We start from the raw sequence: 20,212 nt of genomic DNA, 5'->3' as shown, positions 1-20,212 counted from the left end.
CAGAAATTAACGGCGTTACCTGACGCAGTCAGGAATATTCAGTCAAATTTGACGGAATATTCCGTCTCCTTCTTCGATTGTTCTCACCGTCGCCGCCGTCTGTAACTTGATTTTTCGCTGGTTTTCTGGAAAATTTTCAAGTCAACCATTTTTGACATACTTTATATGGATTTTAAAACTAGTGAAATGTATAATTGCGTTATACCTGTTTGGAGTCCAAAAAGTGGACGGAGGTCGTCGGAAAATGCCTCGAAAGTTCCGGCCCAAAAGTGAGTTCCTCGAACTTGGTTGTTTTGATGTCCAAGCTTTTTCAAAAATGTCCTAGGGGCCTCGGGGAGTTGTGGGAAGGTTTCCTCTACCTTCAAAACTCTTTAACTCGGCCTGAAATCCGATGAACTCAGATCACTGAGTTCGGACCTCATGAGATTGACGTTGAAAACTCGTCCATTCCAGGTTTCAAGAACATGGTTGTGATCGTGGGACTGAGATGAGTACAATAGAGTGGTTTTTGGATTTGATCTGTGAGCTTTGAAGCTCGTTTGAGGGAGTGGATGGGATTGGTGGAGTGCACGGGATGGCCTAAATAGAAGGCTAGGGATAAAGTTTAGATTTTGTACAGAAAAGGATATCGAAAATCTATCCGAATTAGTGTTTTCACTCTGATAAAAATTTACGTACACTCGTAACAACGTGTACAATTTAAATGCGATAGCGAGAAATAAAATAAAAGCAATATGAATACGTCCACGTCACTTGCCAATAAGGGCATAATAGTCAATAAACATACTTGGGGAGAAATTACATAAGAAAATTATGGACGGGTCGTCACACATTGAGGATGAAATTTCTCACTAAGGCTAGAAATGTGGTAGCCTCATGAAGGATAAAGTCTCCATTGGGGATGCTCTTATAATCAAGGCAACCAAGCTTTTCATGCCATGAGAATTTTAAAATCTAATGGTGTTTACCATTTCGTCTCTATGATACCATCAAGTAGGCCTGGCAAACGGGTCGTGTCTGTCATGTTCGTGTCGTTTTCATGTAACACCTGTTATCTTAACGAGTCGTATCGTGTCACACATATTATCTTAATAGGTCCTTAACAGGTCGGGTCACTTTACCCGTTAGGTAAAGTGACCCGACCTGTTATGACCCGTTAAGAAAAATATTTTTTTCTTCTTAAATTTGCACATACCACACATTACCACATAAATATTACTTCAAAACATTAAAACATATTTGTCATTTAAGTACTACATCTACAGTCGAAAATAAGAGCCTAATAAAAAACAAGTTTGATGGTTGGATTGTTAAAATTAGTTTCATAGAATTCGTATCCCAATAAAACGATAAATTCACTAACACTTAGAGTTTATTTATACTTTCATTAAGTATAACATAAGATTTTGTGGTATCCACTTGTGTAAATATTTTAAATTGACGATCAAATTCATTCATTGTATTTGTATAGGGTCAAGTGGTGTAGTTGTAAACAATCATCAAAATCGGAGTTAAAATAACCGTTAAATCGTGATTTTTTGTTTTATAACCGTCGAAAAGTTTTGTCTCATTACTTGATCTCTGAATGTTTGTTTTTTGTGATTTTTGGCGTATGCGATCTCGAAGCATATACAAACAAGTTTGACGGTTGGATCGTTAAAATTAGTTTCATATAATTCATATCCTATCAAAACGATAGATTCACTAACACTTAGAGTTTATTTATACTTTCATCAAGTATTACATAAGATTTTGTGGTATCCACTTGTGTAAATATTTTAAATTGACGATCAAATTCATTCATTGCATTCGTATAGGGTCAAGGAGTGTAGTTGTAAAAAATCATCAAAATAAGAGTTAAAATAACCGTTAAATCGTGATTTTTTGTTTTATAACCATCGAAAAGTTTTGTCTCATTACTTGATCTCTGAATGTTTGTTTTTTGTGATATTTGGTGTATGCGATCTCGAAGCATATACAAACAAGTTTGACGGTTGGATCGTTAAAATTAGTTTCATAGAATTCGTATCCCATCAAAACTATAGATTCACTAACGCTTAAGTTTATCTATACTTTCATCAAGTATAATATAAGATTTTGTGGTATCCACTTGTGTAAATATTTTAAATTGACGATCAAATTCATTCATTGTATTCGTATAGGGTCAATGAGTGTAGTTGTAAAAAATCATCAAAATCGGAGTTAAAATAACCGTTAAATCGTGATTTTTTGTTTTATAACCTTTGAAAAGTTTTGTCTCGTTACTTGATCTCTGAATGTTTTTTTTTGTTGTGATTTTTGGCATATGCGATCTCGAAGCATATACAAACAAGTTTGATGGTTTGATCGTTACAATTAGTTTCGTAGAATTCGTATCCCATCAAAATGATAGATTCACTAACACTTAGAGTTTATTTATACTTTCATTAAGTATAACATAAGATTTTGTGGTATCCACTTATGTAAATATTTTAAATTGACGATCAAATTCATTCATTGTATTCGTATAGGGTCAAGGAGTGTAGTTGTAAAAAATCATCAAAATCAGAGTTAAAATAACCGTTAAATCGTGATTTTTTGTTTTATAACCTTCGAAACGTTTTGTCTCATTACTTGATCTCTGAATGTTTTTTTTTTGTGATTTTTGGCATATGCGATCTCGAAGCATATACAAACAAGTTTGACGGTTGGATCGTTAAAATTAGTTTCATAGAATTCGTATCCCATCAAAACGATAGATTCACTAACACTTAGAGTTTATTTATATTTTCATTAAGTATAACATAAGATTTTGTGGTATCCACTTGTGTAAATATTTTAAATTGACGATCAAATTCATTCATTGTATTTGTATAGGGTCAAGGAGTGTAGTTGTAAAAAATCATCAAAATCGGAGTTAAAATAACCGTTAAATCATGATTTTTTGTTTTATAACCGTTGAAAAGTTTTGTCTCATTACTTGATCTCTGAATGTTTGTTTTTTTGTGATTTTTGGCGTATGCGATCTCGAAGTATATACAAACAAGTTTGACGGTTGGATCGTTGAAATTAGTTTCATAGAATTCGTATCTCATCAAAACGATAGATTCACTAACACTTAGAGTTTATTTATACTTTCATTAAGTATAATATAAGATTTTGTGGTATCCACTAGTGTAAATATTTTAAATTGAAAATCGAATTCATTCATTGTATTCATATAGGGTCAAGGAGTGTAGCTGTAAAAAATCATCAAAATCGGAGTTAAAATAACTGTTAAATCATGATTTTTTGTTTTATAACCGTTGAAAAGTTTTGTCTGGCATCAAGGCAATGTAGAGAAAATTTTAGAATCTAGCCGTTTCAAAACCAGGCCGACTTGTTTTTTTTTTTTTTTTTTGGTATAGAGTTATTTAGCTAAGAATTATAGTATTGATTTCGAACTGTAATATACTTATAGCTTTAATCGTTGAATTGAAATTTTTATTTTTTTTAATATCAAAGGCATCACACTTCATATTGATGACAGACTAGTCATTTTTTCATGCATTTTTGGCAGCTCATGAGGCGACATTGTTTAGCCTTGGGGTTAAACAATACACCAAAGTAGAGTTAGTGGCCCCAAAGTCTTTACTTGCTTTCTACTATACCAACTCCTTAAGGTTGAAAGTTCATTGAAATTGGAATATGAGACCAACTTAGAGCACTGGTAAATGACGCTCATTTCAAGAAATTTTTTATAAAAAATAAATACGTGAAGTGTCTCGATTTATTTCTTAGAGCTACTATGTGCGTTTTTTATGCTTAGTTTTGACGATAATTCTCACATAATTGTCCGAAGGACCAATGACGCTCATTTCAAGAATTTAAAAAAAATAAATAAATACGTGAAGTGTCTCGATTTATTTCTTAGAGCTACTATGTGCGTTTCTTGTGCTTAGTTTTGACGATAATTCTCACATAATTGTCCGAAGGACCAATGCCCCACACATAATATTAAATTCAAATACTAATTTAATGAATTTTCTAGTTATATTTAAAGGAAAACTAATGAAAAGGGATTGAAAACTTTGAGTTTTAATGATAAGGATAAAATAAAGGGTAAAGTGAATAGTACCAGGATTGACTTTTTAGTGTAAAAATGTGGTTTTTCGTTAAAGTGAACAGTATCGGGTGGTTTTCGTTAAAGTTCCCTATATTTAATTGGGTTTTTATCATAAATGGTCTCTGAAATTTACTATTATCATCAAGATGGTCCCTGAAATTGAAAATTAATCAATGTAATTCCTGAAAATAGGTGTCGCAAATCAATGTGGTCATTCGGCCATAATTCTGTTAAAAATTTCGTTAAGTGCTGATGTGACACATAAATGGGCCCTACAAGATTTATGGGTTTTTATCACAAATGATCCTTGAAATTGACTCGCACCATCAAGATGGTCCCTAAAATTAACCTACACCATCAAGATGGTCCCTAAAATTGAAAATCGATGAATGTAGTCCTTGAAAATAGGTGTCGCAAATCAACATAATTCTTCCACTACAATTCAGTAAAAAAAATTGTTATGTGCTGATGTGTGTTTAATAATTAATTAAAAAAAGTTGTCTAAACACCTTTTTTTACGATAGATTTTTTTTTATTTTTTATAGTAGGACCTACTCCGAAGAGAGATCCCTTCCATAAATTCTCAAAGGCACAAGGCTTAAGAGGGGGTTTGGAAATAGTTTTCAACCAACAATAGACACACCTCGGTTATAACCTCATTATCTTAAGGCATACCTTACCATTCTTTGAGTCACTATATCACTAGGGAAGCGCTGAACAAGTTGTCCAAGATTAAGGTTGTGAGGGTGTTGATCGCATAAATGTTAACGATGATGTCCTAAAAGTTGTTGTCAATCAGCCAACTCGTCACCAAAGGTGATCTCGATCCAAGTTCAATTCGGTGAAGGGTGTCGAACGTGTAAAGATGGGTGTTTTGAGATTTCTTTTAGAGAATAGATAGCGAATGAGGTAGAGGAATGTGGACTGGGATCGGAGGTGATTGCAAAACTGGATTTTTTGATTCACAACTTTTTATTAACTATTAAATTATTAAACTTATTTGTAATTTTTTAATTTAATTAGACTTGTGTGATCCATTTATATGTCACATCAGCACATAACAAAATTTTTGACATAATTGTTACGGAAATGCTACATTGATTTGGCACACTTACTTGCAAAACTACATTGATCGATTTTCAATTTTAGGAACTATTTTGATGTCGTATGTCAATTTCAGGAACCATGTTGATGTCATGGGTCAATTTCAATGACCATTTGTAAGAAATAAAAGACTTATAAGACCCATTTATGTGCCACATCATTAACAAAATTTTTAACAAAATTGTAACGGAAGGACCACATTAATTTGCAACACCTATTTTCAGGGACTACATTGATTGATTTTCAATTTCAATGACCATCTAGATTGTGATGGTCAATTTCAAGGACCATTTGTAATAAAAACCCTATTTAATTTGAAAGATATTGTATTTATGAATGCACAAGTGGTGATAATATCGTTTGTTAAAAATAAAAATAAAAAGAATAAAAAGAATGCACAAATGGTGGATTACCCTAGTGATTAAGATCTTCCTCTTCAACCTACCTTGTCACGGGGTCAAATTCTCCCTCCACTTGTAGTCTAGATTTGATGAGTAATATCATTTGTAATTAAAAAAAAAAACAATAATAATCCGGTATACAAAAGCTAGCATTCATTTGTTGGACAACAAAACACGCAAACATTCATTTCTTCATTCAACATTTATTGAATCCAGCAAGTTTTCCTATTCAATCCAACCCTGACACTAAACGAGGCGCTACACCACAGAATTCTCAAGTCTCAACCACAAGCATTCATAATTTAGTTTCTTTCACCCGTAACAAATATTTTGCAAATATTATATTTGCGAAGCAATTCGTTGTGCATTATATTTAAGCCACCAGTATGTTGAATTTACAGTTTGGGGGTTGAGACAACTTGTTTTCACTTTCATGTCCAGCCAACCAAATGGGCAAGAAAATATTGTAACGCAGAGTGAACAAAACGACGTCACTACGTTCATGCTCAAATTCAGCCCTACATGCCATACCTAGCAATACCATGAGGAGGATCAATTGGGGCTACACTAATCTCTTGGGTTCTCACCTTGGCTTCGCCCCAAATTAAAGATCCATTGCCGGTGTCCAAGCTCAACATTCTTTTTTTTCCGCCACCTGGAGATCCTTCCAAGGTCAGTCCTCCAGGACTCTCATGTGACGTGAGGCAGCTTTCAGTGGAGCAATCAGCTCTCTGGGTATGGATACAAATTGGCAGCTCTTCACCTATACCATGAACCCCAACTGCATCTGTGGATTGCGACGAGTAGAAGCCAAGCTTGTCAAGGGAAGTACCTTTTAGGTTCTTATTCCCCGATTCATGGCATTTATGGCCATCTGTATCAGTAACTGAACCTCCAATGAATTGATCAGCAAGCATCTTACAAGCTCTCTCAAGCATGGCCATATATCTTCGCTCTGCATCCTGGCGAATCTGCAAGTGCTTCTCAGCCTACAATAACAAAGGCAACAAGTTCTTACTTCCTGGTAGATGCTAATTTGGCATTTAAACTTTCATGAATTATATCAAGAGCAATACTATACCAAAAGCAACGCCACAAGATAGCTAAATAAATTGCAAAAAGAACTTTATACATTGCAATTGTGCCTTCCATCTTGAAAGCAAAGCCAAAGGTTATGAACTTATGGTAATAAGGTCCACTTTGAAACACACATTCTTAACTATCCTCCTCACAAAAAAAAAAAAAATCTACAAAATGGGAAAATAGAAACAAGCACACGCATTTCACCTACATTACCTCAACCTGCACATGTAATTTACTTTGCACTTCCATCTGTGCTCGCAATGCCTCCTTAACTTCATAACCCCTGAAGATGACATTTTGGAAAAACCACACATTTAATGTAAAATGACCTATATTAAGCATCAAAAGGTTCTGAGAAAAAAGTTGAAAACTCTCTTACTCATTCAAATCAGAAGTTGGCAAATTTGGTGAAGTATTGCCAGTAGCAGGGCTTTCTAGAAGGTAGGAAGCTGACAATCCTCATAATGATTGGCAAAACAAGTCAGACACAAAATTTAAGTTTCCACTCACAAAATACATCTTTTAGAGGGATTTAAAATAGGCAGCCATAAAGTATGGTTATCTAAGAGGTAGCAAGGCCGGGAAGAAAGAGCGAGCACTTATTGTCGGGGAATAAATTGGTTGTACTACATCCTTAGAGTTTTAAGTTTTTGGGAACACAGGAACCAACCAAAAAAGGTCCCGTAGTTGAAGATTGAGGGTTCAAGTATTGCTAGTGCAACCTCCCAAATTCATAACTAAATTGAGTTTTCTGTGTTGAGCTCTCTTGTATTACAATGAGGCTGCATGTAAAAAAATTCTCAGGGCATAAAAGAATTGTTGTCTCACAATACATAAGTGGAAACTTAGTTGGCTTATCAATGTTCTTGGTTGTAAAGATAAGTTTGCTACAAGTTTTGTCCTTGGTTGTAAGGATAAGTTTGCTACAAGTTGAAGTTAAAGTTTTGTCAAGGGCCTATATGTCCACCTCCCTTATTTCATACTGTAAAGAACCTATTCCATTGTGAAAAAAACCCAACAAAACTTTAGGGAACTAAACTAGCACCAAATGTGAATGGGCTCAAAGAGACAGTTATAAGAAAACGTACCATCCTTGGATATGTCGGCCATATCCTTGCCCGATTGCTTACCTAGTCTGTATTTCTGCAATGCAGCAAAAAACAATAAGTTGGTACAAGTGTTTGAACTTTGGTAACACCGTGATAATTGATTTAAGTCCAAAAAGAAACCTGCAGGTGACTCTTCAAATGAAAAAGTGTGAGGCCCTTGACATTCATGGTCCGCATAATGGCCTTTGGAGTAGCTTCTGCAAATAAATTGAAGCTCTCATCATAATCCTAAACGGGTTGAAGATTCAAGGACGCGAGAGATTGGCAACGGCTAGCAGCCAACTTAGAATTTAGAAAGTAAAGCAGCTCTGATGAGCTCCATCCGATTCTAATTTGTGACTGAATTATACATACAAACATACATACATACACACACACACACACACAGATGTAGCAGGCTACTAGCTCAAGCCTCAAATTCAATCTTCACACAGATGTAGCAGGCTACCAGCTCAAGCCTCAAATTCAATCTTTATTAATTGCTTGTTGAAACAAGCTTCAATTCAATTCAATTCAATTTTATAATATTATAGGCATAGCCGCACAGCACAGGCAGAGAAGAATAGGTGAAAGAAAGGGATCTGAGTTCATCAATCAAAACCCTATCAAATGATAATAACAATAAGTAAGTTAAAAGAAAAGTGGGAAACGGAAGACTGACTGGAGGAACCGCCGAGCTGAGTGACGGCATCGACAAATCGTTCGTGAAGGTCAGCTGTCCAACGAAGACGGGGTTTGGGGTCGGAAGTTAAGACGAGGCAAGGATCTCCTCCTCCTCTGTGACTGTGACCTTGCATTTGCATATCTTCCTCACCAACCATGCCTCCTCCTTCGTGCATCAGTACCGGAAACATCTTCCTCCCTATCCCTCTCCCTCTATCCAAATCCTCTCTCAAAACCCAATCTCCACAACCAGAGTTGTTTTTCTCCCCTCTTGCTTAGCTGGGACCTGGGTGCTGGTTTTGGAAATGGGGAATTTTGTGGATGATGAAAGATAAAAAGGAGAGGCAAAGGTGAAAAGATGACTGCCGTACTACTTACTGCGGCTACAGTTTCACGCCTTTTAGAAATTTGTCCGTTTCTGCACTATTTCTTTTCAAATTTTCTTCCATAGAAATAGTGTGTTATTGTCTAATAAGTGTCCTGTCGCGTATTTAAAATTTTATTTAAGAAACGATTATGACGTGGTATATTAGTGCCATGAGAAAATCTACCATTATGTTACTTTAGGTTTAGGTGTCTCTTGTAAACAAACAAACATACATCCGTGCAGCTTGCGTGCTTGCCTGCGAAGTAAATTAGTAATTAGTGTTGTCCAAGCCCAGTTGTTGATAGAAATAAAATGAAACATTTGATTTGTAAGTTTGAATATAACAAAGTATAGTGTGGTTCCTTCCTAGCAAAATGAAGCATGCAATACTACGCCCATCCATCGAGACCTAGTGTGAAATGTCAAGAATGGATTAATTGATTCAAAGCCTGTAGGCATGCAAATGCTTGGCCCATCTTCTAGCCATGTAAGCGTCATGGTAGTCCCAACTTTCTACACTACTAGTACTTGTACTAGACCTCCCGCCGATGATTGCACCACTCGTCCCTGATGCAGCACCACAAGCAAATCCTCCCCGTCCTCCTCTAACCGTTGCATTACTACTACTACTACTACTACTCTTACCAACATCATCTCCTAGTCCTACCTTCGCCACTGTTTCCCCTGTTGTCATCTCATCACCCTCCTCAATGTAGCTATATCCCACACAAATATGTTCACACACGCCCAAGTCCACCAAGATTTTCTTTTCTTCACCTCCTCTTAGCTCTCCTATTCTCACGATCCGACTGCTTCTGCTGGCTTCCTCCCCTATTCTCATCCTCAACTCAATTTCTCTAATCATGCCGCCTAGGATTCTTCTTAGCAAATCTTCAAACTCATGCATGATATATCCATTCGAAGTGCCAAATCCAAATCCTACATGGAAGCGATGGACTGGAATCGGCACATCCATGTCCATTGCAGCATGGTAGGATCGCATTGGGCTGTCAGACAGATGCAGGATGCCACACTCTGGGTTCTTGTATGCACGATCTTCAAGTATCTTTATCCCCTTCTTGATCCCTTCCACGGGATCTGCTTGCCCCATGTAGAACAGACGATCAATAACCTGTTGGGCTGTTCGCTTTCCATAAGATGTCATGCGTCTCAAAGGGAAGACGCGAGCAGCAGCTGATGAGTAGGTAACAATGGCCAAACGATCAATTGGTCTAAGGGAAAAAACCACCAATGCCATGCACTGCTTGAGAAGCCTCAAGTGCGGCCCATTGGGGCTAGCAACCAACACCAAGTCTGTTGCTCGTTGATTTGCTAATTTCACAGAAAGGTATGCTCTGTCTGAGAAGGCACACATAGTATAAGACTTTGGCCTGGTTGGTGATTGTAACAATGATGAGGAGCTACAGCTTAGGTGATGTGGGGGCGGATGGTATGAATATGGAGTAAACAAACTAGGGGGTGCACTATGTGGGATGGGTATCAAAGAGAATTGGAGACGGGGGAAACTAGAGACGTGATCGGGCTCAATTGGGTCGTCATCATCATAGTGAGCAGAGCGCAAGAATGAGCGCCTGTGGATGCGGAAAGTGGCAATAGAGTCATCCAGGATTTGGAAGATAGGGTCAGCTCGGTTGCAAGAAGACAGGGAACCCCAAGGTGGGTTCAGATTGCGGGGCAGCTGGGTCCAATGGGCTCGGCAAATGGGGCAGGTAACACTACCATGGCGAACATTGGAGGAGATGCAGGAAAAGTGGAAAGCATGGGAGCACTGGGCCGTGAATATAGCCTGCCCTGGGCTGCTCCCCTTGCTATGGTAACTCAGAGGGTCTAGACATATTGCGCACAAACTCTGCCATAAGAATCAACAAATAAAAAGGTAAGGAGACAGATCTGGAACTAAGAAAACATAATGCCGTGACGAGCTCAAAATGATTGGAACTGCATTCTAGCCAGTCTAGGTCTGGATATTAATACGAAATTAGAATAATTGTTACTCGTGCATTGAAGAAACCAGTAGTTCTAATATGATACTGATATTTTAAGGAGGGACACGGAACTCCTCATAAATCTGACTAAATCCTCAAACAATAGCCATCTGGTCAAAAGTTATGTAATAAGATGATAAGATCACTGTATTAAGAGTAAGATATAATGATCTGGTGCAACAATCAAGTGCTGCTACTTATTTGGAAACCTACTTATTGTTCTTGTTTTTTTTGGCAACCTACTTATTTGTTCTTTTAACTTACAAAAAACATTTTGGCAAGAGGCTTACAACGAAAGCTGTTCATTCGTGTCATTACTAAAAATCACAACAATTATTATGCTTAGAGTGGATTCAATCTTTGGATCGGTTATTTTGAAGATTATGCACCAAAAGTTTACCACAAAACTAGTGTAAACTCGATGAAAAATGGATTGACATGAAACTCTAAATTTGTAAGATTATCATCATTGATGAGGCAGGGTGCAACTTTCACCTTAGCATAAGGCACATTGCTATAATTGATTGTCATTTCCCTTTCTTTGGAAACTTCTTCTTCTTTTGCTGCTGCTGTTGCTGGTTGGACATTCGTTGGGTTTGTTGGAGACACGGCTGAAGAACCTGAGATCTGTGAAAACAAAGAAAACACAAGTGATTCTTAAAACAGGGTAATATACAATTGCAGAAGAAAACCCGAGTAAAATAAATGATAAAAACAAGGGGGGAAAGAGGGGTGGATTTGCATAATAAATAGTTGAATTGGGGTGGGAGGGGGAAGTAAGAGTTACAGTGGGAGTGGTAGTGTTGGTATGATCGGAGACGATGGTCTTCCTGCGGGAAAAGGAACCACCACATGCATTTGCAGCAGCCACCGCCATTTTCTTTGCTGCTTTTCTCAGTTTTGATGATGCCCCTCCTCCTCCTCCCATCCGTCTCTCTTTCTTTCTCTCTCTCTCTCTCTAGTAATACAGAGAAGTCTGCCTATGGGTAATGGATGGTGGTATCCTCTTGATTCCTCTTTCTTGTTGTTGAGATTCCCTTCCTTCAAAGTTCAACAACCTGACTGACCTGGACCTGCACGGCTGCACCTGCTTGTTGAAATTGAAGGAGCAGAGCAGACTCAGCGCAAACAGACAAGGCTTTCTGCACGCTTGAGCAAAATTTGTCCCACCTCTCGTCCAGCCTCCACTACAAAATACAAACTACTCCATCCAATTCAAATTCTAATCCTAATGGTTGATGTTCCCGTTTCTCCCATCATAAAATTAAATTATTGTCAATTTATCCCACTCGGCCGGTCCTCGCTCAACCTCCTTAACCCACCCATCTATATATATTATATATTATATATTGTGTGTGTATATATATATGCGCTTTATAATGATGTACTACCACTTTACCAATTAAATACTCCCACAAACGACCTTTATCATTTCTTCCCTTTTCTTTTCTACAACGCCTATTTCTCTTTATCTTTTCTTTTCTCTCGCCGGTTTATGCTTTGTGGCACAGTGGCACTGCTTGGTGTTTAAAATTATATTGAGATATATAACTTATTAAGAACAAATGAAAGAAATTGTATCTAATATTTAATTTGAAGGTAGAAGATGAAATTCTCATCATTATTAGCTTGAATAACAAGTCATAACATTGTGTCAAATTTTCTAAGAGAAAGTAAGTCAACGATTCTCTACTTATTACACCAATATTGTTCCTCAATTAGTATCTTAACATATGCACAACATGAACATGACATTTACAAGGTTTTATTGCAAAATACGTTTAAGATGTAATTCCATGTGGAACCACTCAACATACATCAATTTTAGTATAACTAATTTCCGACAGTGGATTCTTGTACCTTTCAACACGCACGATTAAGACCACCACATGGTGTATCACACATGCAACCGATTTCACATTAGTCATTCCAGTTTAGAAGCAAGGCAAAGTAGTATACTCGTTAATTCACACAAGGCAATTTGGGCCTAGTCAAACAACCCGTTTTAATATTATGTCAAAATTATTGAGAGATGAGTGAATGGCCTCACTATTAGTCAGATTGATAATTTCTTCTGACTTGCATCTTACTAAATGCATATTGTGGCATGTGTGAGAGTATCATCACAAAATATTTAGGTGCAATTAAAGAAAAAAAATAAGGAAAAGCAAATTAAAGAGAAAAAGATAGGAGAGAGAGAGAAAAGGAGAAAAAGACATCGGACGGACCACAATTTTTGTAAAAAGAGGAGAAAGAGACCGTTGGTCTGGATTTGAATTTCAAAGCTTGGTAAAAAAGAACAAGTATGATGGCACGCGGCTACACCAAAAGTAACTGGATAGATGGGAATGGATTGGAGTTGGAGTTGGGAGTTGGACTGAACAGAAAAAAGGAAGTGGATGGGGTTGGCGCCAAAAATGTTTATCTTCCTCTTCTATTTGCATCTGCACACTGCATTCCATATTCCATATTCTATATTCAAAGCTATTTTACTTTAAATTGGAAATGACTAATTGAGTCAGTCAGTGAGAACTTAATGACTTGAGAGGGAGGGGAAGGGAAGAGGGAATCTCTCCCTTTTTTGTGAGAGACATGCCAAATTACAAATGCCCCCCATGGCCCATTGGAAAGCCTTCTCTTGCTCTTCTTTCTTGCACATGAAAAGAAGCAAAAGGCCAATTTAAAGGTTGCTGTTGTCCTCCTCCTCCTCCTCCTCTCAGTGTCCTCACCAGCTTTGCTATTTGCTAAGGATAATACTTGAGTATTCACTAGTGAATGTTCAATTTTAACGATATGTCACACATGTTATATTGTTTTAAAAATAATAGACATGTTATTTATTTTTCTTCAGTTAAAAAAAAAAAAAAAAAACGTGTGACATTTTTTTTTAGACCAAATCAAAAAGTGAGTACTCAATTATTATTCATTTGCTAACGCTACCCTACCCCGCAACCTTGTATCTGACCCGATCAATTCCATTCGTCCTATCATAATTTGATTATTTAAATTTTAAATTGATTAATTAGGAGAGAGACGGACGGCACGACATCTAGGTCATCTAATTTTATTTTTGTCTCTCTTTTTGTCTATATAGTTACATATGTCTCAATACTTATCATTGTTGCCAAGAAATGAGCAAAATGATTTACTAGATTTGAAAAATATCTCCCCGATACATTAGCAATTGGCAGGTGAAGAATCTTTTCGAAGTATTTGTTTTATAACCCCATGATTTGAACAAATTAAGACAGAAAATCCAATCTCAAACCTTCAACTCTCTTCGACCATTTCTCACCTCAATCTGTTAACAAACCGTTCGTATTGTAGCTCACACAGATGCAGAATAACTATTTTAGTTTTCAAATAAAAGTTGTTTGATAGTCGTTTAGCAAATGTTTTTCAGTTTTCCTTTTATAGGAAATAAGTCACCTAATTGAGTTGAAATTTCATTGGGACAAGTTTGGGAGAGGGGATCACTATGTGACTCAGGTCTGGGAGCAAATAATATAGCAACTTTCATATTCATATGAATTGTTGAATGTTATTAGTCACTCATTATTATCTACAAGAAAGAAAGATACGATCGACTTCCGGCCCCTTTGAGTATCCCATCTCCAATATTTGTGGTAGCAGTTCACAAATCTGAGCAGCCTGAGGATGACATCTATCCCCAGCAAAGAAAGTATGAGTCCTGCCCTTAATTTCTATTTGACTAAAGCCCCAAACTTTCTTCATTTTCCTCTCCTTCATCTTCATTCTGGAGCAAATTCCTCCCACTTCCCATGTGCAGCATACATGTTAGCTAAGACTAACACGCCCCAGAGCTGGCTGGCTCTAACTCCACCAGCCGCTTTCCTATGCAATTTGCCATTGTAACGTCTCCACGCAACTTATGTGCACCGAGCAATGCCCCTAGAACAGCAGCATCCTGCTTGCAAGCTGGCATTCTGCATACCACCTCCACCTGCGCAGCCTCATCCACTAATCCTGCTCAGCCTAAAATGTTGACAATGCAGGAATAGTGTTGTGCATTTGGTTCCAAACCATAAGCTCGATTATTGAATTGAAAAGCCCTTTACCCTATTGGACAAGACCAGCATGACATGTACAAGTAGATTGTTGGAAAAATTGGGTCTAATTGCTATAATAAATCACATAGAAAATCAAGAAATAATTCATGCAATTATATATCATAATAATGCATGCATATGAGTAACCAATGTTAAATGAACATGATATAATGAATTAGAAAAACCTAGAAAATATGGTCGAGGCAAGTGTTGGACACTTTGTCCTTAAGGCAAGTTTACGCCCCACTATGGTGCTCATGGTTGATCGACGTATATCTCCCAAGATACAACGACCACGTCCTTGTAATAGTAGCACTCCAAATCACAAGGTTCCATGAACCACGATTGTGTTGAAAACTCTCTCATATGGACTCAATGAGACTCTCTAATGTTTAGTGCACTCTATGTATGATTATGTAAACAATGAAAAGTTTTCTTGTGATTATAGGAGGCTTTCCTATTTATAGAATGTGATAGACCTCTTTGGAAAACATGTGACTATTCATGAAGAGTTAAAAGTTGCAACTCTTCATTTGAGTAGACACATCTTTCTACCAAAAGGTTCCACTTCTAATTTCCATTCAATTATTATTAAAAAATAACCACAATGTGAGTGAATTGTGGGGGAGTGACATAGTTATCTTTTGATTATATATCAACTTAAGTAGAATGAAAAGGTAATTTGCTTCTAGAAAGAGATAAAGATTATCTCTTGCAATGGTATTTTAAGGTATTGAAAGGTTATAGACTTCTCAATAAATACCTTAAATGTGGGGGAATGTACCCAAGTATTAGCAAATTACTTTTTAAGTCCTAACATATGTTTTGAAGGACTTAATGTTGGAAAACAACTACTCTCAAATGAAATATAATTTCATAAATGGAAGTGTGCACTTTAATTGATAGTCATCAACCTAGTAGATCCAATTAATTAAAGATTTGACTAGAAAGTAAGTTGTACCATCAAGGGGAATGGGTTAAAAGCCTACGTCATAAGAATTGCCATAATGGCAACCCAACCTAGCTGACTGGAGATCCCAAGATCTAGGTTCAAAGGGACAACCAAATTGTGGATGATTCAATGGGAACACTGCAGAGATTACCTCCTACCCATGTCTTATGATGAAACAGTGCTATCTGCAGTGTATTTTGGATAAGCTTTATTTTTAATGATTCCTATACTTGGAAATACCAAGTGGGGTATTGCAGGATACTCTTAATGGGAAGTCATCTATCTTGAGTGAGGAATGTGGCCGTGAAGGGAAATAATGAGATTTATGTGGGATTTCTAGTGACTAGCATGCATATACAATTCAAAATTCATATACATACGCAACGGAAGCATGTTATCACATAATATCAAAGTTATAGTCATGCAAATCCCCTTTAAGAAGCATAGGTATATATAAGATGCATCAAAGCATTTTATTGAAGAACAAAGTGTAGGAGTAGATTTATACTTCTTGATCTAGACTTGAGACCAATGATAGACCACCTCCAAGCCCTTTGTTGTTGGAACTCCTTGAGCCTAGCCTCCCTCCTTGCTTCCTCCACTTTGCTAGAATGAGTGCTCCTTGGTTCTCCTTTAGTCTCCAAGATTGAAGACCTCTAAAGATCCACACCCACTAGTGTAGTGAGATGGATGGAGGAATAACCAAAGGGAGATAAGATGATTAGCTAAGTCTCCCCTTTGGTGGCCGGCCTATTGTGTTTGAGAGAGAGAGATATGTTTTCTCCTTTTGTTAAATCAACACACAAAAACCCTTATGAAACTTTTCACTATAAAGTTCCTTTTATAACACAAAGAAACAAGTCAACAACTTGACTTTCTCTCTCCCTCTCTTTGGCCGGCCCTTTGTGTTTTGTTTTGGACTTTGGGCTTTTATCATCTTAAGTCATCCTATGCTTGAATAAAAGCCCAATGGGTTTAGGCTCAATGGGCCCAAATGAACCCGAACTTTTCTTTAAGCCCAAAACGATCTTTTATCGCTTTTATGATTTCTTTAAACTTTCTAATTAATCACAACACTTAATTAATTCAATTAATTATTTCCATCATCCATTAGTTGTCTCACTACAAGAGTGTATCGGTGTACAATCATTTTAGGTTCTAATTAGCAAGGCAGTGAGGTGATTGGCACTAATCCAATTGATTATATTTAATCCAATCACTTAGTGAATTAAAACTTACTTTTAATTCTCCTTCTTCTTTGACGACTACTTATTTAATCATCTAGAAGAACTCACAAGCCATGAGTGACATCTAACCATATATCATGGCTACCCAAGCTAATGTAGAATTTGTTCGGAGAACCTATTCAGTTGGAATTACAATGTAATTCGATCATTCTCTAAAACAATACTCTCAATCACACTATTAGGGTATGAATATATTATGTCAAACCCCTAATGTGATTATTCCATGTTATATGATTCAATTGAGTTGTATAGGAACGCTTTCCTTTATTACGCTCGATACTTCGGCTGAAGATTCCCGAATCATATCTTAGAGTATTCAACCTCTCATAACGAGGATTAGAGATCCCTTGTTGCGCATTCACTTGCCTCCATGGCTAAGTGGCTTAACCCCAACTATGCCGTGGACACCCGCGGATGGAATGACTTTGACATAATCAAAGATCAAGGACCTAACCACAAGACAACTATGATGTCTCAGGTCAAAGGACTACTTACATTATTCCAACCATTAGAGTTACTTGCTTGACATGTGAGTAGACCTCCATGCAAGTACTCTCGTTCGATTGTGTTCAGTGAACTCATTCCCTTAATGAGCACCTACATACCTGTCTTAGTGTCATTACACGAATGGGATGAAACTTTCCATCCTTCCAATTGAAGGGGACATAGTATGTACTGGTCTTTGCATTGTCAGTATCCCTCTGACAATCATATGACCAGTAACCTTTTTTGACATGATGGTTATGTGAAGAAGGTCTCTGTAGTCTAACATCATTAGATTACTTCTTCCATCGATCCATTGTCCATGGATTCACTATTTAGGACATATATCGTTTATTGAGATAGTCCTAATTAGTATCTTTGCCTTTTGATGTATAAGAGTCATCTATACACACATTCATTGTCCTGAAAGTAATCAGGGCATATTTCCAACAGGCCGTTCTTGTGAGAATTTTTTGAAGGGCTTAGTTCTCTAAAAGCACTCATGAGAAACCAAGAATTGTTCAGGGCCAAAATGAACACAACTGAGCAACCACGGGGGTGTCTGGAAGGGTATTGTGTGATTACTATTGTCTTGGTTTACACAAATGGCTTAGCAGTTCAAGACATCGCGTTCATTGATTAGCCAAATAAATCCGATAGTAATACACTATGAAATGTTCAAAGCCAAAAGCCACCTATCCCGATGTGGTACTTTTCTTACTGAATTCTCTCTCTAGTGTCTGCATTGTCATTTGCATGGTATTGAGTCAATTTCCATTCATGTGGAGGATTGTTGGAAATTTTAATAATATTATTATTATATTAAATTTATTAATTGAATGGAAATTAGAAGTGGAGCCTTTTGATAGAAATATGTGTTTACTCAAATGAAGAGTTGCAACTTTTGACTCTTCATGAATAGTCACATACTTTCCAAAGAGGTCTATCACATTTTATAAATAGGGAAGCCCCCTATAATCACAAGAAAACTTTTCATTGTTTACATAATCATACATAGAGTGCACTAAATATTAGAGAGTCTCATTGAGTCCATATGAGAGAGTTTTCAACACAATCGTAGTTCATGGAACCTTGTGATTTGGAGTGCTACTATTACAAGGACGTGGTCGTTGTATCTTGGGAGACATGCATCGATCAACCATGAGCACCGTAGTGGGGCGTAAACTTGTCTTAAGGACAAAGTGTCCAACACTTGCCTCGACCATATTTTCTAGGTTTTTTTAATCCATTATATCATATTTATTTAACATTGGCTACTCATATGCATGCATTATTGTGATATAAAATTGCATGAATTATTTCTTGATTTTCTAAGTGATTTATTATAGCTATTAGACCCAATTTTTCCAACATAGATAAGACTCCAACAAAAGTAATACCATCTGGCTTGGCTCCGGATCTCAGCATCTGTACAAACACCTGCAATGCATGGTGACCATATCCATGGTTTGAGAATGCCAATATCATTGCAGCCCATGATACCGCATCCTTATTATCCCCAAGATGCTCAAACACATGCCTAACAGAGGTAACATCTCCATTTCTGGCATACATATCAATAAGAACATTCGCAACTAATGTGTTACCATGACATATGACCAGTAGATGAGCTTGCATGAGCTCCATCATCCCCTCACTTGAGCTCAATACGCTAGTCATGATTGTTCCATTAGGCTTAAAGCAAAACTGAAGCATGAAAATTAGGTGCTTTAAGGCTTCCTCTTTGGCTCCGCTTTTGGCATAACCACCAATCATCACATTCCAAGTGACGATATTTCTTTCCCGCATCAAACAGAAAAGCTCACTAGCTTCTGCCACGAGTCCCTCGTCGACATATGTGATCATAGCATTCCAAGCAACTACATCTTTATTTGGCATGCGATCAAAGTACTCCCTTGCAAGTCTAGCCACATTGTTTTGTGCTAGACCTGTAACCATAGTTGTCCAAGACATGGTGTTCCTAGGAGGCATTGAATTGGAGAGTTCAATGGCTTCGCTTACTCTGTTGGCATTAAGATAACCTGAGACCATGATGTTCCAAGAGTATAGGTTCGGTATGGCATATTATTGAAAAGATGGTTTGCTTCATCTAAATGATTTTGAAATAGCCATGAATCATTGCAAATCGAGCAACAAGACTAGGCGTGGGTATCATCTGAAAGAGGGTCTTTGCGTCGGGAAGATGGTGGTTGTTCAAGTAAACAGTGATCATGGAAGCATAAGGAAAGCGTCTGGTTGAGGCATATGGTCGAACAGATTCCTTGCTTGTTTGACTTGGCCACAGCGACCTAGAGCTAATATCTCACGGTTGCAGCTGCATACGTGATTGATTGATTTGGAGAGTGGCTGGCGACAGTGTTGAAGCAGTTTGAAAGTAATTGGTTTCACTTGAGATTGAGAAGAAGCATCGAAATGTCGGAGGGGACGGTTTGAACAAAGACATTATTGACGGCGAGAAACTTCAGAAAACGAAGAATGGCATGATGATGATTATTATTAACTGGCATTCTCTGTGTCTATCAGTTAGTCGTGGATCGGTTCATGAAAATGAAAATCAACAAAAACATGGTCGGCATTTCTTCGGGATGAGGATGAGATGGTTAATTTCACAAGTTCGCTAAA

At 37.3% G+C, this 20,212-nt stretch overlaps 3 protein-coding genes across 6 annotated transcripts; all 3 read right to left on the bottom strand.

Moving 5' to 3' along the window:
• Positions 1-5,762: 5,762 nt before the first annotated feature.
• LOC103446948 (protein PHR1-LIKE 3-like) lies at positions 5,763-9,784 on the bottom strand. 4 transcript variants are annotated; one of them, XM_008386106.4, is made up of 6 exons: positions 8,443-9,784; positions 7,902-7,978; positions 7,761-7,815; positions 7,052-7,130; positions 6,886-6,955; positions 5,763-6,578 (listed from the first exon to the last, which is right to left on the bottom strand). In XM_008386106.4, the coding sequence occupies exons 1-6, from the start codon at positions 8,633-8,635 to the stop codon at positions 6,108-6,110; spliced, it is 945 nt and encodes a 314-aa protein (XP_008384328.1). In that variant the 5' UTR covers positions 8,636-9,784; the 3' UTR covers positions 5,763-6,107. The 4 variants fall into 4 exon arrangements, with proteins under 4 accessions (XP_008384328.1, XP_008384329.1, XP_008384330.1 ...); XM_008386107.4 differs by having other exon boundaries at positions 7,052-7,121; XM_008386108.4 differs by having other exon boundaries at positions 7,803-7,815; positions 8,443-9,184.
• LOC103446947 (E3 ubiquitin-protein ligase WAV3-like) lies at positions 9,110-12,332 on the bottom strand. Its single transcript, XM_008386105.4, has 3 exons — positions 11,605-12,332; positions 11,313-11,444; positions 9,110-10,681 (listed from the first exon to the last, which is right to left on the bottom strand). The coding sequence occupies exons 1-3, from the start codon at positions 11,743-11,745 to the stop codon at positions 9,254-9,256; spliced, it is 1,701 nt and encodes a 566-aa protein (XP_008384327.1). The 5' UTR covers positions 11,746-12,332; the 3' UTR covers positions 9,110-9,253.
• Positions 12,333-14,625: 2,293 nt separating this feature from the next.
• LOC103446958 (pentatricopeptide repeat-containing protein At4g02750-like) lies at positions 14,626-19,621 on the bottom strand. The gene is made up of 2 exons (XM_029103681.2): positions 18,970-19,621; positions 14,626-14,804 (listed from the first exon to the last, which is right to left on the bottom strand). Exons 1-2 carry the CDS (start codon positions 19,619-19,621, stop codon positions 14,626-14,628), a joined length of 831 nt encoding a protein of 276 aa, XP_028959514.2.
• Between the last annotated feature and the right edge of the window lie 591 nt (positions 19,622-20,212).

Source organism: Malus domestica, chromosome 05 (genome assembly GCF_042453785.1).
Source record: "Malus domestica chromosome 05, GDT2T_hap1".
NCBI lineage: Eukaryota > Viridiplantae > Streptophyta > Magnoliopsida > Rosales > Rosaceae > Malus > Malus domestica.
This window is presented reverse-complemented; position numbering and strand designations above follow the sequence as displayed.